The 27,444-nt window shown below is 45.2% G+C and overlaps 1 protein-coding gene across 1 annotated transcript in view; it reads right to left on the reverse strand.

The window, feature by feature from the left end:
* The window catches only part of LOC311248045 (guanine nucleotide-binding protein G(i) subunit alpha-2), a gene marked incomplete at its 5' end in the record, with an annotated part of 60,020 nt that extends 37,345 nt beyond the window's left edge, over positions 1–22,675 (reverse strand). The window contains 2 exons of the mRNA XM_084339007.1: positions 13,075–13,080; positions 22,654–22,675. Coding sequence (XP_084195133.1) covers positions 13,075–13,080; positions 22,654–22,675 — 28 coding nt within the window. The remainder of the gene's footprint in view (positions 1–13,074; positions 13,081–22,653) is intronic.
* Positions 22,676–27,444: the final 4,769 nt, after the last annotated feature.

Genomic DNA, 27,444 nt, shown 5'->3' on the forward strand with positions numbered 1-27,444 from the left:
CTGCCTGCCTGCCTGCCTGCCTGCCTGCCTGCCTGCCTGCCTGCCTGCCTGCCTGCCTGCCTGCCTGCCTGCCTGCCTGCCTGCCTGCCTGCCTGCCTGCCTGCCTGCCTGCCTGCCTGCCTGCCTGCCTGCCTGCCTGCCTGCCTGCCTGCCTGCCTGCCTGCCTGCCTGCCTGCCTGCCTGCCTGCCTGCCTGCCTGCCTGCCTGCCTGCCTGCCTGCCTGCCTGCCTGCCTGCCTGCCTGCCTGCCTGCCTGCCTGCCTGCCTGCCTGCCTGCCTGCCTGCCTGCCTGCCTGCCTGCCTGCCTGCCTGCCTGCCTGCCTGCCTGCCTGCCTGCCTGCCTGCCTGCCTGCCTGCCTGCCTGCCTGCCTGCCTGCCTGCCTGCCTGCCTGCCTGCCTGCCTGCCTGCCTGCCTGCCTGCCTGCCTGCCTGCCTGCCTGCCTGCCTGCCTGCCTGCCTGCCTGCCTGCCTGCCTGCCTGCCTGCCTGCCTGCCTGCCTGCCTGCCTGCCTGCCTGCCTGCCTGCCTGCCTGCCTGCCTGCCTGCCTGCCTGCCTGCCTGCCTGCCTGCCTGCCTGCCTGCCTGCCTGCCTGCCTGCCTGCCTGCCTGCCTGCCTGCCTGCCTGCCTGCCTGCCTGCCTGCCTGCCTGCCTGCCTGCCTGCCTGCCTGCCTGCCTGCCTGCCTGCCTGCCTGTCTGTCGCCACAAAAATGTGTGAGAGTGAAAACAGTCAACCCAGCCAGCAGAGGGAGCCAACGGAATGTCTGCCAGCTGGACAGAGACGGCCCACGTGGCGGCTGGATGGTGGTAGAAGGAGGAAGTATGGAAGAATGTCAAGCAGGAGGTTTGAAAAGGTACATTATACACAAGGTGAAGTATACACAAGGTACAGTACACACAAGGTGCAGTATACACAAGGTTCAGTATACACAAGGTACAGTACACACAAGGTGCAGTATACACAAGGTGCAGTATACACAAGGTACAGTATACACAAGGTGCAGTATACACAAGGTGCAGTAAACACAAGGTACAGTATACACAAGGTACAGTATACACAAGGTACAGTACACACAAGGTGCAGTATACACAAGGTGCAGTAAACACAAGGTACAGTATACACAAGGTGCAGTATACTCAAGGTACAGTATACACTAGGTGCAGTATACACAAGGTGCAGTATACACAAGGTGCAGTATACACAATGTACAGTATACACAAGGTGCAGTATACTCAAGGTACAGTATACACTAGGTGCAGTATACACAAGGTGCAGTATACACAAGGTACAGTATACACAAGGTGCAGTATACACTAGGTGCAGTATACACAAGGTACAGTATACACAAGGTGCAGTATACACAAGGTACAGTATACACAAGGTGCAGTATACACAAGGTGCAGTATACACAAGGTACAGTATACACAAGGTGCAGTATACACAAGGTGCAGTATACACTAGGTGCAGTATACACAAGGTACAGTATACACAAGGTGCAGTATACACAAGGTACAGTACACACAAGGTGCAGTATACACAAGGTGCAGTAAACACAAGGTACAGTATACACAAGGTACAGTATACACAAGGTACAGTACACACAAGGTGCAGTATACACAAGGTGCAGTAAACACAAGGTACAGTATACACAAGGTGCAGTATACACAAGGTACAGTAAACACAAGGTGCAGTATACACTAGGTGCAGTATACACAAGGTGCAGTATACACTAGGTGCAGTATACACAAGGTACAGTATACACAAGGTGCAGTATACACAAGGTGCAGTAAACACAAGGTACAGTATACACAAGGTACAGTATACACAAGGTACAGTACACACAAGGTGCAGTGAACACAAGGTACAGTATACACAAGGTGCAGTATACTCAAGGTACAGTATACACTAGGTACAGTATACACAAGGTACAGTATACACAAGGTGCAGTAAACACAAGGTACAGTATACACAAGGTGCAGTATACTCAAGGTACAGTATACACTAGGTGCAGTATACACAAGGTGCAGTATACACAAGGTGCAGTATACACAATGTACAGTATACACAAGGTACAGTATACACTAGGTGCAGTATACACAATGTACAGTATACACAAGGTGCAGTATACACTAGGTGCAGTATACACAAGGTGCAGTATACACAAGGTACAGTACACACACGGTGCAGTATACACAAGGTACAGTATACACAAGGTGCAGTATACACAAGGTACAGTATACACAAGGTGCAGTATACACAAGGTGCAGTATACACAAGGTGCAGTATACACAAGGTGCAGTATACACTAGGTGCAGTATACACTAGGTGCAGTATACACAAGGTACAGTATACACAAGGTACAGTATACACAAGGTACAGTATACACAAGGTACAGTACACACAAGGTGCAGAACACACAAGGTGCAGTATACACAATGTGCAGTATACACAAGGTACAGTATACACCAGGTGCAGTATACATAAGGTACAGTATACACAAGGTACAGTATACACAAGGTGCAGTATACACAAGGTGCAGTATACACAAGGTACAGTATACACAAGGTGCAGTACACACAAGGTGCAGTATACACAAGGTGCAGTATACACAAGGTGCAGTATACACAAGGTGCAGTAAACACAAGGTACAGTATACACAAGGTGCAGTATACACAAGGTACAGTAAACACAAGGTGCAGTATACACTAGGTGCAGTATACACAAGGTGCAGTATACACTAGGTGCAGTATACACAAGGTGCAGTATACACAAGGTGCAGTATACACAAGGTGCAGTATACACAAGGTGCAGTATACACAAGGTACAGTAAACACAAGGTGCAGTATACACTAGGTGCAGTATACACAAGGTGCAGTATACACTAGGTGCAGTATACACAAGGTGCAGTATACACAAGGTGCAGTATACACAAGGTACAGTATACACAATGTACAGTATACACAAGGTGCAGTATACTCAAGGTACAGTATACACTAGGTGCAGTATACACAAGGTACAGTATACACTAGGTGCAGTATACACAATGTACAGTATACACAAGGTGCAGTATACACTAGGTGCAGTATACACAAGGTGCAGTATACACAAGGTACAGTACACACACGGTGCAGTATACACAAGGTACAGTATACACAAGGTGCAGTATACACAAGGTACAGTATACACAAGGTGCAGTATACACAAGGTGCAGTATACACAAGGTGCAGTATACACAAGGTGCAGTATACACTAGGTGCAGTATACACTAGGTGCAGTATACACAAGGTACAGTATACACAAGGTACAGTATACACAAGGTACAGTATACACAAGGTGAAGTATACACAAGGTACAGTACACACAAGGTGCAGAACACACAAGGTGCAGTATACACAATGTGCAGTATACACAAGGTACAGTATACACTAGGTGCAGTATACATAAGGTACAGTATACACAAGGTACAGTATACACAAGGTGCAGTATACACAAGGTGCAGTATACACAAGGTACAGTATACACAAGGTGCAGTACACACAAGGTGCAGTATACACAAGGTGCAGTATACACAAGGTGCAGTATACACAAGGTGCAGTAAACACAAGGTGCAGTATACACAAGGTACAGTATACACAAGGTGCAGTATACACAAGGTGCAGTATACACTAGGTGCAGTAAACACAAGGTGCAGTATACACAAGGTGCAGTATACACAAGGTACAGTATACACAAGGTGCAGTACACACAAGGTGCAGTATCCACAAGGTGCAGTATACACAAGGTGCAGTATACACAAGGTGCAGTATACACAAGGTGCAGTATCCACAAGGTACAGTATACAGGAGGTGCAGTATACACAAGGTACAGTATACACAAGGTGCAGTATACACAAGGTGCAGTACACACAAGGTGCAGTACACACAAGGTGCAGTATACACAAGGTGCAGTATACACAAGGTGCAGTAAACACAAGGTGCAGTATACACAAGGTACAGTATACACAAGGTGCAGTATACACAAGGTGCAGTATACACAAGGTGCAGTATACACTAGGTACAGTATACACAAGGTGCAGTATACACAAGGTGCAGTAAACACAAGGTGCAGTATACACAAGGTGCAGTATACACAAGGTGCAGTATACACAAGGTACAGTACACACAAGGTACAGTATACACAAGGTGCAGTATACACAAGGTGCAGTATACACAAGGTACAGTATACACAAGGTACAGTATACACAAGGTACATTATACACAAGGTACAGTATACACAAGGTACAGTATACACAAGGTGCAGTAAACACAAGGTGCAGTATACACAAGGTGCAGTATACACTAGGTGCAGTATACACAAGGTGCAGTATACACAAGGTGCAGTATACACAAGGTACAGTATACACAAGGTGCAGTATACACAAGGTACAGTATACACAAGGTGCAGTATACACAAGGTACAGTATACACAAGGTGCAGTAAACACAAGGTGCAGTATACACAAGGTGCAGTATACACAAGGTACAGTATACACAAGGTGCAGTATACACAAGGTACAGTATACACAATGTGCAGTATACACAAGGTGCAGTATACACAAGGTACAGTATACACAAGGTGCAGTATACCTTGTGAGAAATTAGGGGTTAAAGGGCAAGTTAGTGGTGGACTTCAGGAGAAATAAAACAGACAGAGGAGGTTGAGTGGGTCTGTAGTTTTAAATTCCTTGGAGTCCACATCTCTGAGGACCTGTCCTGGACGCCTAAATATTAAAGGCAACCAACTTGTGTCTAACCACGCCCAACTTGCGTCTAGCCACGCCCCTGCGGCGACGCGACAGCAGCAGAGCGGAGCTCATTATATGCCAGTAACCGCCCCTTATTCAGTATCCAGAAATAGCTCAATTGGCAAAGCTGCATGGCTGTGGATCCTACGGCTCGTTGCTCGCTAGTTCGATTCCCTTCAATTTCTCTTTTTTTTTTTTTTTTTAACGTGCATTCGCATTCTTTCGCCGTTAAGTTTAGGCATAACTTTAAGCATTGTTTCGGAGTTGGTTAAGGTTAGGCATTGTTTCGGAGTTGCTTAAGGTTAGAAGGGTTAAGTTTAGGCGCTGTTAAGGAGCTGGTTAAGGGTAGAGTTTGACTTAGAGAATGGCAATAGACAGCCTATTTCCGCACTGCCGCTCTCTCGCGCTGCCGTGGTCACATGGGCGTATTGGCCAATCAGAGAAACGCTAAACACAAGTTGGTTGCCTAAAATATTCACGCGTCCTGGACCACCAACACCTCAACTAGGGTCGGGCATCGTTTGGATTTGAACGATTCTCGATTCCGATTCTTTGAGGTGCAGGTCAAAACAGGTCACAGCTTATTTCGCAAGAGATTTTTTTTGTTTTTTGAAAAATCTAAAAAGAAAAAAAATCATACTATTCACATTGTCAGTTGACTTGATACAGTTTAATTTGGTTGCTGTACTGTAACTAGGGTATTAATTAACAAAGTAAAAAAAAATGTAAATACTTATAACTTCCAGAACCGGAAGTTAGGAACCGGTTCCTATTAGAACCGGTTCTCGGTGCCCAACCCTAACCTCGACCCGGGTCAAGAAGGCCCACACAAGCTTCCTCTTTTTCCTGAGGAAGTTGGCCAAACTCCACCCACCCCCTCATGTGCTAGTGAACTTTTTATCGCTGTACGATTGAGAGCATCCTCACCACCTGCCTCTCAGTGTGGTACGGCAACTGCACCGTTAAGGACCGGAAATCACTGCAGAGGGTAGTGAACATAGCCCAACGCATCACCAAGACCCCACTCCCCCCCATCTCATCAATCTATGAGAAGCGGTGCTCACGGAGAGCACGGAACATCATCCGAGACGCTTCTCACCCCAACCATGGACTGTTCTCCCGCCTGCGGGGTCCTCGCTCTGGGGCACGCTGCCCGCCTGCAGGGTACTCGCTCTGGGGCACGCTGCCCGCCTGCGGGGTACTCGCTCTGGGGGCACGCTACCGCAGCCTCCCAGGCAGAACCAACAGGACCAGGAATAGTTTCTTCCCCTCAGCTGTCAGACTTCTGAATCAAAACTCTACTTAGCCCACTGCACCTCACTGTATACCTGTGTATTTTTATTATAATTTTGTTCTCACCATCGCACATTGTGCTAACCATTGCACTTTACTGTACAGATTTATTTATGTCTTATTGCAACTGATTGTTGATTATCACATCCTGGTTGGACGTACACAATTTCGTTGCACTTGTCTTGTACTGTCGAACTCTTTAGGAGCAAAGAGAGCCAAATGTATTCAATTGACTCAAAATTACATGTATTATTTATCCAAAACAAAATGGTATAATTTAAATGTCCCCTAAATGATTAAATGTACTCCTTGCAACTATTTTCAAAAGTAAATTAAAATTAAATTAACTTTAGGAGTAAAGAAATAATAATTTATATCAGGCATCTATGACTGGTTTACCGTCTGGCATCTGTGGGGGCAGCCCACAGGACTTGCATTGAAAATTTTCAGGTAGTGCATTGTAAATTTGAAATTTATTAGAAGGATAAACCCTATATGCTATCTCGTTATCGAGGGGGTCCTTAATTGTGCTCACATTGGGGGGGGGGGGGGGTCCTCACCAGTAGCGGCTGCTGGTTCTCTCTCCACTAGGGGCGCTATACCAAAACATTTTGCAAACATGTACAGTACCACGCAACCGACTCATGGCAAGACGTGAGCGATTCGACTCACGCTCACGGCAATGAATCGGCTCTTATGAACGAGTCGCTCAGCTGTTACTACAACAACACACAACCAGTCAAATAAAGTATAGTCTAATTCACAACTTGAAACACAATATATAAATAGAAAAGTTAGAAACAAAACTCGCTCCGTCTCCAAACACACGCAGATCTCTCCCTCTCTCTCCTTCTCTCTCTCACACACAGCGCGACGTGGAATCGATTCGTTACACAATCAGACCTAGTTTGTGTAGTATTATATACCAAGAATAACTTCAGTATGAGTACAGGGCTGTACACATATTTTGCATATTGTTAAACGAGCCAAGGCTAGCTATTAAACTATCGATATGAATCGAAAATCTGGGACCCTGATGTAAACAAGACAAACGTCTTTCTCTGGTCTGCATCCCCTTAACAATTGTGTGTATTGAGCCGTACTGTATTGTACCCATTCTGCAATCTGTTAATAAAGTTTTCATTCATTCATTCATTCAAACATAGACGATATTGAACAAGCCATAATCCACGTATTTTCAATCCAAAAGAAAGAGAGAGAGAGAGAAGCGTTATCTGAGTGGCAGAGCATTTTAGTAACGTTACATTTTCAACAAGATTGCTGCTATTTAAACACTTGGGGGTTTAACGGGGTAACGTTAACCTTATGTCGACTGTAGTATTGTATGACCTCGACATAACGTTTAAACGTTAACGTTACTCCGTTTCCATGCAGTAATTATAAAAGTGGCCAGCTAAGCTAACAGAGCTAACAGCTAGCAGTAGCTAACGTTAGATGAAAGCTGTAACGTTACAACGAATCAGCTGTTGATATTATGCGGCATCAGTAGACAACGTATCATGTATTAAACTAGAGTTAAGATCGCTAATCTACCTTGTTGTTGGCTTGTTGATAAAGTATATCCACTCCATGGCATTGTCCATCCAGCCTGTGTTGATGTCCATCCATTGTCCATGCATGTCCCATGCACACTGCATCCATAATATAGCTTGTTAATAGCCAACAAGTACTGTGAGTGCCTTTGTCCATGTCCGCCTCGAACAGCCTGCAAACTACCTGGTGTTCTATCGCCATGCTCTAAGACAAACTCTAACCTTAACCAACTTTGAAAGAGTGCCTAAGCCTAACCGTTGAAAGAACTTGCCATCACGCTCCAAGACAAATATCTGCATCACACAACACAACAACAGCATAAACTCATGTTGCAAACTGCGGTTACGGAAAGTACCGCGTCGGCCAATCAGAGAGCTTTTAGACGCTCGGCTGCTTGCTAGGTCGTTTCAAACCAGCGCCCGAGTTCCATCATAATACATCATATTCAACGCAAAGCGCGTGGCTGCGACGGATACAGCGATGAACCAGTGCACGGCGGGCACGCGCACTCCAGGCGCAATTGCGCCTAGCCCAGAGAGAAATACGGCGAGGAGAAATGCCTGCGGCTACGTAATGAAAAGGTCTATATCAGACAGAATCGTCACTTCCTGTTCAGGAAAACTATTATTAATCTTTGTAAAATTAAGTTATATTGTGCATTGGAAACACAAACATACTTAAAATGAGTAAATATTATTCATTTTAAACATGTTTATATTATTTATAGGGCTATAAAACAAAAAACAAAAACGTTTTTTTTTCTTCTTCTCTCAATTAACAGGTGGGTCGGCGCCCTAGCGCCCCCGGTGGCGAGCCGCCACTGGTCCTCACATTGTGCTCAGTGAGTTAGCTGCAATCAGACCAGGAACGTGATAGCCCAATGGTATGTTTACATTTACCTTCCCTGCTTGCTTTATGTTTATGTGCTTTGCTTGCTCATTAAGTGCTTTGCTTATGTTAGATGTTAGCTCTCTAGCATATTAACTACTGTAGCATGTTAGCTCTGCTCAACATGAAATGTTTGTAGCATGTTAGCTCTGCTCAGCTTGGAATGTTTGACATGCGGCCCCAGTGCACCCTGGGAAATGGTGTTTCTGCTGTCTGTAGTGTTACATGGGCTGTAGCCCTGTAATGTTTGACATTACAACAGTTTGGATATATTGTTTGAACATTTTTATGCATGACATTCATGACATGGTTAAGTTTAAAGAACAATGTTGATTATTGGTATAAAAAATAATAAATAAATAATATATATATATATATATATATATATATATATATATATATATATATATATATATATATATATATATATATATATATATATATATATAATATAGGTTATATATAGTATATATGATATATATATATATATATAATAATAAATAATAATAATACAAAATGTAAAATGTATTGGTAAATGCTGAATGAATGTTCTTAATGAAAATGCATTTGGTAATTGTTCATTTGAATGAACTGATATAATATAGGCTAAATGTATTCATGTTAATTATAATTTATGATATTATTATAGTCTATGTGTTATGTTGATGTTGAAACATTTCCTTTCATACCCTTTCAGTTTTATAACCTGCTATTGTGACAACCATTTGTCAACCCAATAAATGACAAACTAAGGTCAAAGAAAAGTCCACTCAGTCTGTACCGTGTCAATGTTTTTCTTAATTTGATCTCATTCACAGTGGTCAGGTATTCTGCCACCGTGTACTCTCTGTTTAGGGTCAAATAGAATTCTAATTTACTTTGAGATTTGGTTGATTTGTTCCAATATTCTATATAATTTTCTTTTTGTTTTGAGATTATTTGGTTGGGCCAGATTTCTTGGTGTCTGTCCTGAAGCCCTGGGGTTTGTGGGCAGAGATTTCTGACTAGCTGGCAGAGGGGACTCTTATCTGGGTTCATCTCTTGGCTCTGAAGGGCTTTGTAGTGGTAGGAGTGGGGGTTACTTGATTGGAGGTGTGTAAAATTTGATGGCTCGCTTTTGAATTTGAATGATTAGGGGGTATTGGCCAAGTTCTGCCCTGCATGCATTATTGGCAGTGTGTCTGTGGACCCTAAGTCGTTTTTTGCACAATTCTGCATGGTGTTTTTCCCATTTTGGGAGGTCTTGGTTAGTTAATGGACCCCACACTTCACTGCCATATAATATTATTGGATTTATTACAGAATTTAGAATTTTGAGCCAGGTCCTAATTGGGATGTCAATTGGAATGTTCCTTTTGATGGCATAAAAAGCCCTTCTTCCCTTCTCCTTCAGTTCATTCACAGCCATGTTGAAGTTACCATTATGATTTATTTTCAATCCCAAATATGGGTATCTTTTTGTGTTTTCTAATATGTGTGTGCCTATTTTAAATGTATTATGTGAACTCTGTCTCTCTCTCTGTCTCTCTATGTCTGTATCTCTCTCTGTCTCTCTCTCTGTCTCTCTCTCTCTGTCTCTGTCTATCTCTGTCTGTCTCTCTGTCTATGTCTCTCTCTCTCTGTATCTCTCTCTCTGTCTCTGTCTCTGTCTCTCTCTCTGTCTCTCTCTCTGTCTCTCTCTCTCTCTCAATTCAATTCAATTCAAATAGGCTTTATTGGCATGCAATATTAACATACTTATTGCCAAAGAAAGTTCAACATACACACAATAACATATATATTAAGCAATAAAATATCATAATATTAGTAATAACAGTAAGGACAATCAACAAGAAACATATTAATTTACAAAATAGTCACTCAATCGGGTAGTCATTTTTCAAGTGTGGCCACTCAGATACATTTACAGGGCTTGTTCTCTTATTGTGTGACAACCATCTACATATTTTGCAGCTAATGCTGTACACTGACTTTTTTCCCCACACATGTATAGCAGCTTTTGGTGATCAGGGAGATGGATAAACTGTGCATCAATTTTGTTTATTTTATCAAAGAAGACTTCTCTTAGATCCTTGTATTTCTCACAGTATAGCAGGAAGTGAGGTTCTGTCTCAACATCCCCCTGATGGCAAAGTGAACACAGCCTGGCCTCTCTGGGCAGCCAGTTCTGCCTGTGACGGCCTGTTTCTATGGCTAGACTATGTCCACTCAGTCTGTACCGTGTCAATGTTTTTCTTAATTTGATCTCATTCACAGTGGTCAGGTATTCTGCCACTGTGTACTCTCTGTTTAGGGTCAAATAGAATTCTAATTTACTTTGAGATTTGGTTGATTTGTTCCAATATTCAATATAATTTTCTTTTTGTTTTGAGATTATTTGGTTTGGCCAGATTTCTTGGTATCTGTCCTGAAGCGTTTGTGGGCAGAGATTTCTGACTAGCTGGCAGAGGGGACTCTTATCTGGGTTCGTCTCTTGGCTCTGAAGGGCTTTGTAGTGGTAGGAGTGGGCGTCACTTGATTGGAGGTGTGTGTAAAATTTGATGGCTCGCTTTTGAATTTGAATGATTAGAGGGTATTGGCCAAGTTCTGCCCTGCATGCATTATTGGCAGTGTGTCTGTGGACCCTAAGTAGGTTTTTGCTCTCTCTCTCTGTCTCTGTCTCTCTGTCTCTGTCTCTCTGTCTCTCTGTATCTATCTCTGTCTCTGTCCCGCCTCTCTCTCTCTCTCTCTCTCTCTCCCCCTCTCCCTCTCTCCCTCTCACCTCTCTCTGTCTCTCTCTCTCTGTCTCTCTCTCTGTCTCTCTCTATGTCTCTGTCTCTGTCTCTCTCTCTCTCTCAGTATACAGTGTATGCGTGCGTGTGTGAGTACTAGCACAAATATACAGTGTGTGTGTGTGTGTGTGTGTGTGTGTGTGTGTGTGTGTGTGTGTGTGTGTGTGTGTGTGTGTGTGTGTGTGTGTGTGTGTGTGTGTGTGTGTGTCTGTAAAGGAACAACACATGCTAGCAAGAATGTTTGTACACACGCACATGTGTACTACCGGGCAACCTCGTTGTATGTTAATGATGTCTGCAAGAGAGGGATTTAGAGGGTTGTGTGTGTGTGTGTGAGTGCATTTGTGAGAGTGGTTTGGACTAAGCAGCAGCTCTAGGCAGGAAAACCTTACATACCTGCTACTTAACAACCCCCCCCCCCCCCCTCTCTCAACCCCTGGGTCACGGGCAGGTGAGGAGGGTATTACAGGCAACTGGAAACCACACACACACACACACACGCATGTAGTCACTGTGTGTTGTTGTAGCCACCGGGTAAATCGCGATTTTTTATTAGTTTGTCATGACAAACCAATTACATAATCCAACATATGTGTAAAGGCACAACATATTCGAGTTAACGGTATATTTCTTTAATGATTCGTTACGGCGCAATCAATACTTCCATGTGATCGGGACCTCCATGTTTTGGGGGTATTCATCAGAAAAATCGGATCCGGGATTCGGCTCCCATCAGTCGGGCAAGAACTGCGGGTTTTCAGCCTCTCTCCTCTCTCCTGGAGCTTAAGGGGGAGCTTAGTGTTCCTGCCTCTGAGGAGCGCGTCGCGGCTCATGCGCATGCGCGCGCTCGGCCAATCAGAGCAATTCAGAGCAACGCGGAAGCGCAAGTTGGTTGCCTAAAGTGTTCACACGCGCGGACCTGCCTGTGTCTCCCTGGCACCGCTGCCTACGTTATAATTGCAATGGCAATCAAATCCCGACAGGTGGCAGTATCGCCTACCTTTTGAACTGGACCTCTAAGGTGTCTCTCAGTGCCTCTGTGCCTCTGGCTGCAGGAATCCCCTCCCCCTCAAAGTGAGCAGCACACAGCCATCTGTCGGAGATTTGCTCGCCTGAAACCTATTGTTTCCCGTATTATAGCCAGGCCCAATGCACACCGGTGATGATGATCGTGATGGAACTACTGCGATTATTCATTTTGGAGTACCTTCTGACTAAGGTAATGTCTATTTTAGGTCTATTTTACCAAACCTAAAACATGCTTTTGGTAACGATCGCAGCTTCGTAAAACGACCCCCCCCCCCCCTTGATGACTTTGTGAAGAAATATCTATATATGGTATATATACCTTTGATTTGGAAATAATATAGGGTTCAGGCGAGCAACCCGAACGATTTGCGCATATGCATATAACACGTCATATCTCATATCTAGAAAACGAGACTGGATTATTTTGAAACCGGTCGATGTTTAGCGCACAAACAAAAGTATGTAGAAATGAACTGGTTTGTCAATGTTGGACTGTAAACAGTGTCTGTCAAGTGAGCCATACTATTGTCTCCATAGCTATAATATAGAATATACGATGGGTCCGCAAACATCGTGAAAATTGTCAATAACGCTGGCCCCAGGCAGTACAGATGGAAAAACAGCGTGACGCTCAATGAGTTAATTGACCCGCCTGGTTAAATAAAGGTTAAATAAAAAAAACGTAAATGAAGTAAGTTCCCGGCTGAGAACAGTGTGACTCACTTCATCTGCTTCACGATGGTGCTCTTCCCCGACTCACCGGCGCCTGCGGAGAGAACAAACACAGGGGTCAGAGGTTAACCCTGCAGAGAGAACAAACACAGAGGGGTCAGAGGTTAACCCTAACCCTGCAGAGAGAACCAACACAGAGGGGTCAGAGGTTAACCCTAACCCTGCAGAGAGAACCAACACAGAGGGGTCAGAGGTTAACCCTAACCCTGTAGAGAGAACAAACACAGAGAGGTCAGAGGTTAACCCTAACCCTGTGGAGAGAACAAACACAGAGGGGTCAGAGGTTAACCCTGCAGAGAGAACAAACACAGAGGGGTCAGAGGTTAACCCTGCGGAGAGAACAAACACAGAGAGGTCAGAGGTTAACCCTAACCCTGTGGAGAGAACAAACACAGAGGGGTCAGAGGTTAACCCTGCAGAGAGAACAAACACAGAGGGGTCAGGGGTTAACCCTAACCCTGTAGAGAGAACAAACACAGAGGGGTCAGAGGTTAACCCTAACCCTGTGGAGAGAACAAACACAGAGGGGTCAGAGGTTAACCCTAACCCTGTGGAGAGAACAAACACAGAGGGGTCAGAGGTTAACCCTAACCCTGCAGAGAGAACAAACACAGAGGGGTCAGAGGTTAACCCTGCAGAGAGAACAAACACAGAGGGGTCAGAGGTTAACCCTAACCCTGCAGAGAGAACAAACACAGAGGGGTCAGGGGTTAACCCTAACCCTGTAGAGAGAACAAACACAGAGGGGTCAGAGGTTAACCCTAACCCTGTAGAGAGAACAAACACAGAGGGGTCAGAGGTTAACCCTAACCCTGTGGAGAGAACAAACACAGAGGGGTCAGAGGTTAACCCTGCGGAGAGAACAAACACAGAGAGGTTAAAAATACACTCCCGTTTGGAGGAGTAATGTAAACACAGCCTCACATCTGGACCCCATGACGACCCCCCCCCCTCCTCTCTCTCTCTTCTCTCTCTCTCTCTCTCTCTCTCTCTCTCTCTCTCTCTCTCTCTCTCTCACCCTCCTCCTCACCCTCTCTCTCTCTCTCTTCATCTCTCTCTCTCTCTCTTCATCTCTCTCTTTATCTCTCCATCCCCCTCTCTCTCCCCCCTCTCCCCTCTCTCTCTCCCCCCCTCTATATCTCTCTACTATCTCTCTCCCCACCTCTCCCTCTCTCTCTCTCTCTCTCTCTCTTTATCTCATGTAAAATAATAATAATAATAATAATAATAATAATAATAAAAAAAAACTCTTGACTTGACTTGATCTCTCCACCCCCCTCTCTCTCTCTCTCTCTCTCTATCTCTCTCTCTATCTCTCTCCCCCCCTCTCTCTATATCTCGCTCTCTCTGGTTGGTCCTAAATCATATACAGGTCAGATTTATTTGCAAAGATACCTCAGTCTGAACAGTGGTTCGACCTTCACGTCATGTACATTTACATTTAGTCATTTAGCTGACGCTTTTATCCAAAGCGACTTACAAGTTCTGTACGACAAGTCATCAGGAAGGAAGGGCACAACTCTATCAGCTGAGTAACAATGTTCATCAAAGTGTTGAGTGTTACAGTGTAGGTTAGTTTATTAGGACAAGTGCATGACAGTACGGTTAGTTAGGGTTAGATTTATTTTTATTTAATTTTTTTCAGATAATGGTTGAAGAAGTGCGTCTTTAGTCGACAGCGAAAGATTGGACGTGTTTCGGCTCCTAACTGGGGTGGGCAGTTCGTTCCACCATTGTGGGGCAACGTCACGTTCGACCTTCACGTCGTGCTAGATTGACATAATTTTGTCACAATTTCTTACGTCCATCATCGTTAGTGTTCATCTGTCAGTTCAGGAGGTCAGTTCAGGAGGTCAGTTCAGGAGGTCAGTTCAGGAGGTCCGTTCAGGAGGTCAGTTCAGGAGGTCAGTTCAGCAGGTCAGTTCAGGAGGTCAGTTCAGGAGGTCAGTTCAGCAGGTCAGTTCAGGAGGTCAGTTCAGCAGGTCAGTTCAGGAGGTCCGTTCAGGAGGTCAGTTCAGGAGGTCAGTTCAGCAGGTCAGTTCAGGAGGTCAGTTCAGGAGGTCCGTTCAGGAGGTCAGTTCAGGAGGTCAGTTCAGGAGGTCAGTTCAGGAGGTCCGTTCAGGAGGTCCGTTCAGGAGGTCCGTTCAGGAGGTCCGTTCAGGAGGTCCGTTCAGGAGGTCAGTTCAGGAGGTCAGTTCTGCAGCAGTGACCAGTTCACACTGGTTGAACAACCAAACAAAATAAATCAGATCTGGAGCACTGAATCACAATTCAGCACTAATACCTGCAGTGTGAACGCAGCGCTAAGACAAGACCCTCGATGCTCCTTGTGTTTAAACGGTGCTCTTGGTACATTTATGCATAATGTATTGGGAATGCCCTCCTGTTAAGATTTTCTGGGAAAAAGTAACCACGCAATTATCGGAATTTTTATCTCTGACCATACCTGTACTGCCTTCTGTATTGTTGTTGAATGATGTCTCTCAGTTATCAACCTCTGTACATGTAAAGAGACTAATCTTGTCCGGTCTTACGGCTGCCAAAAAGTTGATAGCGTCACGCTGGATTCAACCGGATAAAATGTGCCGGAAGGTATGGGTTCTTACCCATCTCGATGTGATTTATCTAGAGATATCTACCGCACGAATTTTAGGTGTTAATGAAGCCAGCATAGCAATCTGGTTAGAGGTGGTGGAGAGGATAAAGGGTAGCATATAAACTTGTAATTTTCTGATGTTAAATGAAATAGTGGATGTATAGTCCAAGTGGGGGTCCTGAGGGGGGGGTGGGGGGGGATGGAAGGGGAAGGAAAGAGTGATGAAGAGCGAGCAAGAGCACATGTATTGTATTTATTATTTGTATGTCTTTTAATCTACATTTATTTTGATTTAATTACTGGACTGTCATTATTGTTATTATTATTTCTGTCATTGTCCTGTGATTTATCATTGATTATTACTGTTACTGTATTGTTTGTCTAGTTTCATGTTAAAAAAGGGAAAATAAAAAACATTTGTTAAAAAAAAGGCTGTCAGTGTGAACGCAGCACTAAGGTCAGTGTGAACGCAGCACTAAGACTGTCAGTGTGAACGCAGCACTAAGGCTGTCAGTGTGAACGCAGCACTAAGGCTGTCAGTGTGAACGCAGCACTAAGGCTGTCAGTGTGAACGCAGCACTAAGGCTGTCAGTGTGAACGCAGCACTAAGGCTGTCAGTGTGAACGCAGCACTAAGGCTGTCAGTGTGAACGCAGCACTAAGGTCAGTGTGAACGCAGCACTAAGACTGTCAGTGTGAACGCAGCACTAAGACTATCAGTGTGAACGCAGCACTAAGGCTGTCAGTGTGAACGCAGCACTAAGACTGTCAGTGTGAACGCAGCACTAAGACTGTCAGTGTGAACGCAGCACTAAGACTGTCAGTGTGAACGCAGCACTAAGACTGTCAGTGTGAACGCAGCACTAAGACTGTCAGTGTGAACGCAGCACTAAGGTCAGTGTGAACGCAGCACTAAGGCTGTCAGTGTGAACGCAGCACTAAGGCTGTCAGTGTGAACGCAGCACTAAGGTCAGTGTGAACGCAGCACTAAGACTGTCAGTGTGAACGCAGCACTAAGACTGTCAGTGTGAACGCAGCACTAAGGCTGTCAGTGTGAACGCAGCACTAAGACTGTCAGTGTGAACGCAGCACTAAGACTGTCAGTGTGAACGCAGCACTAAGACTGTCAGTGTGAACGCAGCACTAAGACTGTCAGTGTGAACGCAGCACTAAGGTCAGTGTGAACGCAGCACTAAGACTGTCAGTGTGAACGCAGCACTAAGGCTGTCAGTGTGAACGCAGCACTAAGGCTGTCAGTGTGAACGCAGCACTAAGGCTGTCAGTGTGAACACAGCACTAAGACTGTCAGTGTGAACGCAGCACTAAGGCTGTCAGTGTGAACGCAGCACTAAGGCTGTCAGTGTGAACGCAGCACTAAGGCTGTCAGTGTGAACGCAGCACTAAGGCTGTCAGTGTGAACGCAGCACTAAGGCTGTCAGTGTGAACGTAGCACTAAGGCTGTCAGTGTGAACGCAGCACTAAGACTGTCATTGTGAACGCAGCACTAAGGCTGTCAGTGTGAACGCAGCACTAAGACTGTCAGTGTGAACGCAGCACTAAGGCTGTCAGTGTGAACGCAGCACTAAGACTGTCAGTGTGAACGCAGCACTAAGGCTGTCAGTTTGAACGCAGCACTAAGGCTGTCAGTGTGAACGCAGCACTAAGACTAAATGTGTCTCCTATCTGTCACATCTCCAAACAAAAATTTACAAAATCCACACCCAACTAACAATTGCCTCCGCCAACACTATCTCCCCTCCGGATTCAACCCCCTCTCCACCGCCCAACCCACCTTTTACATCCTTCACTGAAATCACCGCATCGGACCTATCCTCCATTCTCTCTACAATGAAAACTTCAACCTGCATCCTGGACCCTATCCCCTCCATCCTAGTCAAGGCTTGTCTCCCTGCCCTTTCTCCCCTAATCACCTCCATTGTAAACACCTCTCTGACCACTGGCCTATTTCCCCCCGCCCTCAAAATTGCTTCTGTCACCCCCCTACTAAAAAAAACCCGGTCTCAACCCTGAAACCCTTGATAATTTCCGCCCCATTTCCAACCTCCCCTTCCTCTCAAAAATAATTGAGCGAGCCATTGCCTCCCAATTAAAATCCTACCTCGACAACAATAACCTTTATGATACATTTCAATCCGGATTCCGCAACAAACATAGCACCGAAACTGCTCTTCTAAAGGTCACCAACGACATACTCCTCTCTGCCGACTCTGGTTCCCTCGCCATCCTCATTCTCCTAGACCTCAGCGCTGCTTTTGACACCATCAGTCACCCCATCCTCATCACTCGTCTCCAGTCCTCCGTTGGCATCTCCGGAATCCCTCTCACCTTGCTCCAATCATACCTCTCACACAGGCACCAATTCATCTCTATCAACAACTGCAAATCCCCCACTGCCCCCATCACTCATGGTGTCCCCCAAGGCTCAGTACTTGGTCCCCTGCTCTTCATCCTCTACATCCTTCCACTTGGTCTGATTCTCCGCCAACATGGCCTGCGTTTTCACTGTTATGCAGACGACACTCAGCTCTACCTCTCCACCAAGACTATCACTCCAGCCACTCTCTCCACCCTCAGCACCTGCCTCACAGACATCAAAACATGGATGCAAAATAACTTTCTCAAATTAAACTGCAATAAATCAGAAATCATCATTATCGGTCCAAAATCCCTCACCAGCCACACCCAGGATTTCACCCTAAATATTGATGGTACCATTGTCACCCCCTCCACTCACGTCCGTAACCTTGGCATCATCCTGGACTCCACCCTTTCTTTCCTCCCCCATGTGAACCACATAACCAAATCTGCCTTCTATCACCTCCGGAACATTGCTCGTCTTCGCCCCTCCCTATCACTCTCCGCTGCTGAAACACTGGTTCATGCATTCATATCATTAAGACTAGATTACTGCAACAGCATCCTCTACGGCTCACCAAACACTATTCTCAATAAACTCCAATATGTCCAAAACTCTGCTGCCCGCATGCTCACCTCCACCCGTCGCTCTGATCACATCACCCCTGTCCTCCACGACCTCCACTGGCTTCCAATCAAATACAGGATACATTTTAAAATACTACTCATCACATTTAAAGCCCTCAACAACCTTGCCCCTCCCTACCTGTCCGACCTCCTCCACCGTCACACGCCCACCCGTCGCCTTAGGTCTGCAGATGCCAACCTCCTAACACCTCCCACGACCAGGCTCCGGACCTGGGGCGACAGGGCCTTTGCTGCTGCTGCCCCCTCCCTCTGGAATGCCCTCCCCAGCCATATCCGTGATGCAAACACCCTGACATCTTTTAAATCAGCCCTCAAAACCCACCTTTTCAATCTTGCTTTTGACCTCTAATTCTGTCGGTTTTATTTTATTTTGTCATGTATTATTTTTGTTCTGTTTTGTTCTGTTTTTTTGTTTTGCCATAGTTTGTCTCTCCTGCCCATGTGAAGCGTCTTTGAGCACCTGGAAAAGCGATATATAAAATAGATGTATTATTATTATTATAAGACTGTCAGTGTGAACGCAGCACTAAGGCTGTCAGTGTGAACGCAGCACTAATGCTGTCAGTGTGAACGCAGCACTAAGGCTGTCAGTGTGAACACAGCACTAAGGCTGTCAGTGTGAACGCAGCACTAAGGTCAGTGTGAACGCAGCACTAAGACTGTCAGTGTGAACGCAGCACTAAGGTCAGTGTGAACGCAGCACTAAGACTGTCAGTGTGAACGCAGCACTAAGGCTGTCAGTGTGAACGCAGCACTAAGACTATCAGTGTGAACGCAGCACTAAGGCTGTCAGTGTGAACGCAGCACTAAGGTCAGTGTGAACGCAGCACTAAGACTGTCAGTGTGAACGCAGCACTAAGACTGTCAGTGTGAACGCAGCACTAAGACTGTCAGTGTGAACGCAGCACTAAGACTGTCAGTGTGAACGCAGCACTAAGGCTGTCAGTGTGAACGCAGCACTAAGACTGTCAGTGTGAACGCAGCACTAAGGTCAGTGTGAACGCAGCACTAAGACTGTCAGTGTGAACGCAGCACTAAGACTGTCAGTGTGAACGCAGCACTAAGGCTGTCAGTGTGAACGCAGCACTAAGACTGTCAGTGTGAACGCAGCACTAAGGTCAGTGTGAACGCAGCACTAAGGCTGTCAGTGTGAACGCAGCACTAAGGCTGTCAGTGTGAACGCAGCACTAAGACTGTCAGTGTGAACGCAGCACTAAGGCTGTCAGTGTGAACGCAGCACTAAGACTGTCAGTGTGAACGCAGCACTAAGACTGTCAGTGTGAACGCAGCACTAAGGCTGTCAGTGTGAACGCAGCACTAAGACTGTCAGTGTGAACGCAGCACTGAGGCTGTCAGTGTGAACGCAGCACTAAGGCTGTCAGTGTGAACGCAGCACTAAGGCTGTCAGTGTGAACGCAGCACTAAGGCTGTCAGTGTGAACGCAGCACTAAGGCTGTCAGTGTGAACGCAGCACTAAGGCTGTCAGTGTGAACGCAGCACTAAGGCTGTCAGTGTGAACGCAGCACTAAGGCTGTCAGTGTGAACGCAGCACTAAGACTGTCAGTGTGAACGCAGCACTAAGACTGTCAGTGTGAACGCAGCACTAAGACTGTCAGTGTGAACGCAGCACTAAGGCTGTCAGTGTGAACGCAGCACTAAGGCTGTCAGTGTGAACGCAGCACTAAGGCTGTCAGTGTGAACGCAGCACTAAGGCTGTCAGTGTGAACGCAGCACTAAGGCTGTCAGTGTGAACGCAGCACTAAGACTGTCAGTGTGAACGCAGCACTAAGGCTGTCAGTGTGAACGCAGCACTAAGACTGTCAGTGTGAACGCAGCACTAAGACTGTCAGTGTGAACGCAGCACTAAGGCTGTCAGTGTGAACGCAGCACTAAGGCTGTCAGTGTGAACGCAGCACTAAGGCTGTCAGTGTGAACGCAGCACTAAGACTGTCAGTGTGAACGCAGCACTAAGGCTGTCAGTGTGAACGCAGCACTAAGGCTGTCAGTGTGAACGCAGCACTAAGGCTGTCAGTGTGAATGCAGCACTAAGGTCAGTGTGAACGCAGCACTAAGACTGTCAGTGTGAACGCAGCACTAAGGCTGTCAGTGTGAACGCAGCACTAAGGCTGTCAGTGTGAACGCAGCACTAAGGTCAGTGTGAACGCAGCACTAAGACTGTCAGTGTGAACGCAGCACTAAGACTGTCAGTGTGAACGCAGCACTAAGACTGTCAGTGTGAACGCAGCACTAAGACTGTCAGTGTGAACGCAGCACTAAGACTGTCAGTGTGAACGCAGCACTAAGACTGTCAGTGTGAACGCAGCACTAAGGCTGTCAGTGTGAACGCAGCACTAAGGCTGTCAGTGTGAACGCAGCACTAAGACTGTCAGTGTGAACGCAGCACTAAGGCTGTCAGTGTGAACGCAGCACTAAGGCTGTCAGTGTGAACGCAGCACTAAGGCTGTCAGTGTGAATGCAGCACTAAGGCTGTCAGTGTGAACGCAGCACTAAGGCTGTCAGTGTGAACGCAGCACTAAGACTGTCAGTGTGAACGCAGCACTAAGGCTGTCAGTGTGAACGCAGCACTAAGGCTGTCAGTGTGAACGCAGCACTAAGGCTGTCAGTGTGAACGCAGCACTAAGGCTGTCAGTGTGAACGCAGCACTAAGGCTGTCAGTGTGAACGCAGCACTAAGGCTGTCAGTGTGAATGCCGCACCCCTCCCTGACACAAGGCACTTTATCACCGTTAACACTTTAACTGCCACACATGAGATATCTCGGGTTTATTTTTATGTGGTTGAAAGCCACTCACGAGATTTCTCGGATTTTTTTTTTTGTATTTTTTTTTTTTAGCGATCTGAAATCATATTGCATCACGCGAGCCTACACGAGTATACACGAGCACCGCCGGAGATTATATGTGGAAAAAAGCGCCCCCTATCGTCTTTCAGATGACATAAGGGATTTTGGAATGGACTCAATGAAAATGGATGGGCAAAAAAATCCGGTACTCCACATTTTCCAGTCCACTGATCCAGCTGGGGTTACCAGAATTCATTCTGGAGCATCTGAGCGCCGCTGATCATGGAGTTCTACTGTATCGCGTTGGATCTATACACTTATCGATTTTTTCGAATGGTGATCAGGAATTGGAATATACCAGTTGGATACCATCTGATGTCATGTAAGGACTCTATGTTATCAGTGTTAGGATAATCAGACTCATTTTGATGAAGTTATAGGCTGTTTTGTGAAATGGACTCTTTCGGTTTCACTGTAAAAGTCAGAGAGGAAATCAACGCGGCGATTATCCGTGGGCGGCCCGAATGTGCTTGCGTGCACGTATAATATTGATCATCTAGCGTTTATTTGAAAACGATTCATAAAAAGGCAGACGAATATCAACGTTGTGGAATATTCCAGTAAAAGACGATTTTCATAGAATGGTCCAGAATGGGCTGTTTTTTATCTGAAAACGGGTGCTTTTCTAAATGCTCTGAAACGGAAATGACGCGATAAAAAACCAATCTGCCTTGACAGCACTAACTGGAAAATAGTCTTTGATAATGCGATGGGCAGATTAGACACATAGCCATAATTTAAAACATAGATTAGGCGATATCAACGTTAACAATGGCGCCGATGGTGGCATTCAGGGGGTAAAAAGGAAAACCCGGCGTGGCACTCAAAGTGTTAAGAGTTTTAATGAAAATGTCTTGAGTGCTGCGCAAACAGGATCTTTCCTAACGACTGTGGTGTTTATCTAAAAGCAGGACGCTCAGACGGGATCTCATCTACCATCAGGGATCTCACCTATCATCAGGGATCTCACCTATCATCAGGGATCTCATCTACCATCAGGGATCTCACCTACCATCAGGGATCTCACCTACCATCAGGGATCTCACCTACCATCAGGGATCTCACCTACCAACAGGGATCTCATCTACCATCAGGGATCTCACCTATCATCATGGATCTCACCTACCATCAGGGATCTCATCTACCATCAGGGATCTCACCTACCATCAGGGATCTCATCTACCATCAGGGATCTCAACTACCATCAGGGATCTCATCTACCATCAGGGATCTCACCTACCATCAGGGATCTCATCTACCATCAGGGATCTCACCTACCATCAGGGATCTCACCTACCATCAGGGATCTCATCTACCATCAGGGATCTCACCTACCATCAGGGATCTCATCTACCATCAGGGATCTCACCTACCATCAGGGACACTCTGTCACGCTGACAAGGCGGGAGGATCAGTAGCTTCACACCATCAGTCACTTAAAGTTTTCCTTTAAGTGAGATGCGATGAGAAACAGTCGGCCCCCCCCCCCACCCCCCCCCCCCCCGTGCCAGTGTCGCTCTCAAACGGTGCAATTTGTTTCCCATGGCACCCGCTCGGCTTTGATTCTGGTGTGTGCGTGTGTGTGTGTATGTGCATGTGTGTGTGTGTGTGTGTGCACGTGTGTGCTGGTGCGCGTGTGCGGTGCGCGCGCGCGCGCGTGTGTGTGTATGTGTGTGTGTGTGCATGTGTGCGTGTGTGTGTGTGCATGTGCGTGTGTGTGCGTGTGTGTGTGTGCGTGTGTGTGTGCGTGTGTGTGTGTGTGTGTGTGTGTGTGTGTGTGTGTGTGTGTGTGCATGTGTGTGTGTGTGTTCCTCCCATCCTGGTACACAAAGACAGCAGTGTGGGGCCCCAACTGACAGAGAACACAGGACCGCTACTGTTTACCCTCATTCAGACCCCCGCCCCCCTCCCCCGCCCGGCTCACCCCCCCGCCTGACCCCCCCCCCCCCCCACCTCCCCTGCCCGCACAGAGGTGCCTGTCCCCTCCCCTGACACGTTGTGTCACTTTACTGGAAACTAGACAAGAGGTCAAGGTGGAGGCACTAAAATGTTACTGTTGGTGAAATTCTATTCAATTTCATGTTAAAGTGGTGTGTGGTCAGGTTATGCTGCTCTGATTATAGCTTGTGTTAAAGTGGTATGTGGTCCAGTTATGCTGATCTGATTAAAGGTGATGTTAAAGTGGTATGTGGTTCAGTTATGCTGCTCTGATTATAGCTTGTGTTAAAGTGGTATGTGGTCCAGTTATGCTGCTCTGATTAAAGGGTATGTTAAAGTGGTGTGGGGTCCAGTTATGCTGATCTGATTAAAGGGTATGTTAAAGTGGTATGTGGTTCAGTTATGCTGCTCTGATTATAGCTTGTGTTAAAGTGGTATGTGGTCCAGTTATGCTGGTCTGATTATAGCTTGTGTTAAAGTGGTATGTGGTCCAGTTATGCTGATCTGATTAAAGGTGATGTTAAAGTGGTATGTGGTTCAGTTATGCTGCTCTGATTATAGCTTGTGTTAAAGTGGTATGTGGTCCAGTTATGCTGCTCTGATTAAAGGGTATGTTAAAGTGGTGTGGGGTCCAGTTATGCTGATCTGATTAAAGGGTATGTTAAAGTGGTATGTGGTCCAGTTATGCTGCTCTGATTAAAGGTTGTGTTAAAGTGGTATGTGGTCCAGTTACGCTGATCTGATTAAAGGGTATGTTAAAGTGGTATGGGGTCCAGTTATGTTGCTCTGGTTAAAGGTGATGTTAAAGTGGTATATGGTCCAGTTATGCTGCTCTGGTTAAATGTGATGTTAAAGTGGTATGTGGTCCAGTTATGCTGCTCTGATTAAAGGTTATGTTAAAGTGGTATGTGGTCCAGTTATGCTGCTCTGATTAAAGGTTATGTTAAAGTGGTATGTGGTCCAGTTATGCTGCTCTGATTAAAGGTTATGTTAAATTGGTATGTGGTCCAGTTATGCTGCTCTGATTAAAGGTGATGTTAAAGTGGTATGTGGTCCAGTTATGCTGCTCTGGTTAAAGTTGATGTTAAAGTGGTATGTGGTCCAGTTATGCTGCTCTGATTAAAGGTTATGTTAAAGTGGTATGTAGTCCAGTTATGCTGTTCTGATTAAAGGTCATGTTAAAGTGGTATGGGGTCCAGTTATGCTGCTCTGATTAAAGGTTATGTTAAAGTGGTATGTGGTCCAGTTATGCTGTTCTGATTAAAGGTTATGTTAAAGTGGTATGTGGTCCAGTTATGCTGCTCTGATTAAAGGTTATGTTAAAGTGGTATGTGGTCCAGTTATGCTGCTCTGATTAAAGGTGATGTTAAAGTGGTATGTGGTCTAGTTATGCTGTTCTGATTAAATGTCATGTTAAAGTGGTATGGGGTCCAGTTATGCTGCTCTGATTAAAGGTGATGTTAAAGTGGTATGGGGTCCAGTTATGCTGCTCTGGTTAAAGTTGATGTTAAAGTGGTATATGGTCCAGTTATTCTGCTCTGATTAAATGTTGTGTTAAAGTAGTGTGTGGTCCAGTTATGCTGCTCTGATTAAAGGTTATGTTAAAGTGGTATGTGGTCCAGTTATGCTGCTCTGATTAAAGGTTATGTTAAAGTGGTATGTGGTCCAGTTATGCTGCTCTGATTAAAGGTTATGTTAAAGTGGTATGTGGTCCAGTTATGCTGCTCTGATTAAAGGTCATGTTAGAGTGGTATGTAGTCCAGTTATGCTGCTCTGATTAAAGGTGATGTTAAAGTGGTATGTCGTCCAGTTATGTTGCTCTGATTAAAGGTTATGTTAAAGTGGTATGTGGTCCAGGTATGCTGCTCTGATTAAAGGTGATGTTAAAGTGGTATGTGGTCCAGTTATGCTGCTCTGATTAAAGGTCATGTTAAAGTGGTATGTGGTCCAGTTATGCTGCTCTGATTAAATGTTATGTTAAAGTGGTATGTGGTCCAGTTATGCTGCTCTGATTAAAGGTGATGGTAAGTGGTATGTGGTCCAGTTATGCTGCTCTGATTAAAGGGTATGTTAAAGTGGTATGTGGTCCAGTTATGCTGCTCTGATTAAAGGTTATGTTAAAGTGGTATGTGGTCCAGTTATGCTGCTCTGATTAAAGGTGATGTTAAAGTGGTATGTCGTCCAGTTATGCTGCTCTGATTAAAGGTTATGTTAAAGTGGTATGTGGTCCAGGTATGCTGCTCTGATTAAAGGCCATGTTAAAGTGAAATGTGATCCAGTTATGCTGCTCTGATTAAAGGTTATGTTAAAGTGGTATGTGGTCCAGTTATGCTGCTCTGATTAAAGGTTATGTTAAAGTGGTATGGGGTCCAGTTATGCTGCTCTGATTAAAGGTTATGTTAAAGTGGTATGTCGTCCAGTTATGCTGCTCTGATTAAAGGTTATGTTAAAGTGGTATGTGGTCCAGTTATGCTGCTCTGATTAAAGATTATGTTAAAGTGGTATGTGGTCCAGTTATGCTGCTCTGATTAAAGGTGATGTTAAAGTGGTATGTGGTCCAGTTATGCTGCTCTGATTAAAGGTGATGTTAAAGTGGTATGTGGTCCAGTTATGCTGCTCTGATTATAGCGTGTGTTAAAGTGGTATGTGGTCCAGTTATGCTGCTCTGATTAAAGGGTATGTTAAAGTGGTGTGGGGTCCAGTTATGCTGATCTGATTAAAGGGTATGTTAAAGTGGTGTGTGGTCCAGTTATGCTGCTCTGATTAAAGGTTGTGTTAAAGTGGTATGTGGTCCAGTTACGCTGATCTGATTAAAGGGTATGTTAAAGTGGTATGGGGTCCAGTTATGTTGCTCTGGTTAAAGGTGATGTTAAAGTGGTATATTGTCCAGTTATGCTGCTCTGGTTAAATGTGATGTTAAAGTGGTATGTGGTCCAGTTATGCTGCTCTGATTAAAGGTTATGTTAAAGTGGTGTGTGGTCCAGTTATGCTGCTCTGATTAAAGGTTATGTTAAAGTGGTGTGTGGTCCAGTTATGCTGCTCTGATTAAAAGTTATGTTAAAGTGGTGTGTGGTCCAGTTATGCTGCTCTGATTAAAGGTTATGTTAAAGTGGTATGTGGTCCAGTTATGCTGTTCTGATTAAAGATCATGTTAAAGTGGTATGGGGTCCAGTTATGCTGCTCTGATTAAAGGTGATGTTAAAGTGGTATGTGGTCCAGTTATGCTGCTCTGGTTAAAGTTGATGTTAAAGTGGTATATGGTCCAGTTATGCTGCTCTGATTAAATGTTGTGTTAAAGTGGTGTGTGGTCCAGTTATGCTGCTCTGATTAAATGTTGTGTTAAAGTGGTGTGTGGTCCAGTTATGCTGCTCTGATTAAAGGTTATGTTAAAGTGGTATGTGGTCCAGTTATGCTGTTCTGATTAAAGGTTATGTTAAAGTGGTATGTGATCCAGTTACGCTGATCTGATTAAAGGGTATGTTAAAGTGGTATGTGGTCCAGTTATGCTGCTCTGATTAAAGGTTGTGTTAAAGTGGTATATGGTCCAGTTATGCTGCTCTGATTAAAGGGTATGTTAAAGTGGTATATGGTCCAGTTATGCTGCTCTGATTAAAGGTTGTGTTAAAGTGGTATGTGGTCCAGTTACGCTGATCTGATTAAATGTTGTGTTAAAGTGGTCTGTGGTCCAGTTATGCTGCTCTGATTAAATGTGATGTTAAAGTGGTATGTGGTCCAGTTATGCTGCTCTGATTAAATGTTGTGTTAAAGTGGTGTGTGGTCCAGTTATGCTGCTCTGATTAAAGGTTATGTTAAAGTGGCATGCGGTCCAGTTATGCTGCTCTGATTAAAGGTCATGTTAAAGTGGTATGTGGTCCAGTTATGCTGCTCTGATTAAAGGTTATGTTAAAGTGGTATGTGGTCCAGTTATGCTGTTCTGATTAAAGGTTATGTTAAAGTCATATACTATTATATATATATG

Source organism: Notolepis coatsorum (genome assembly GCF_963971535.1).
Source record: "Notolepis coatsorum genome assembly, contig: SCAFFOLD_291, whole genome shotgun sequence".
NCBI lineage: Eukaryota > Metazoa > Chordata > Actinopteri > Aulopiformes > Paralepididae > Notolepis > Notolepis coatsorum.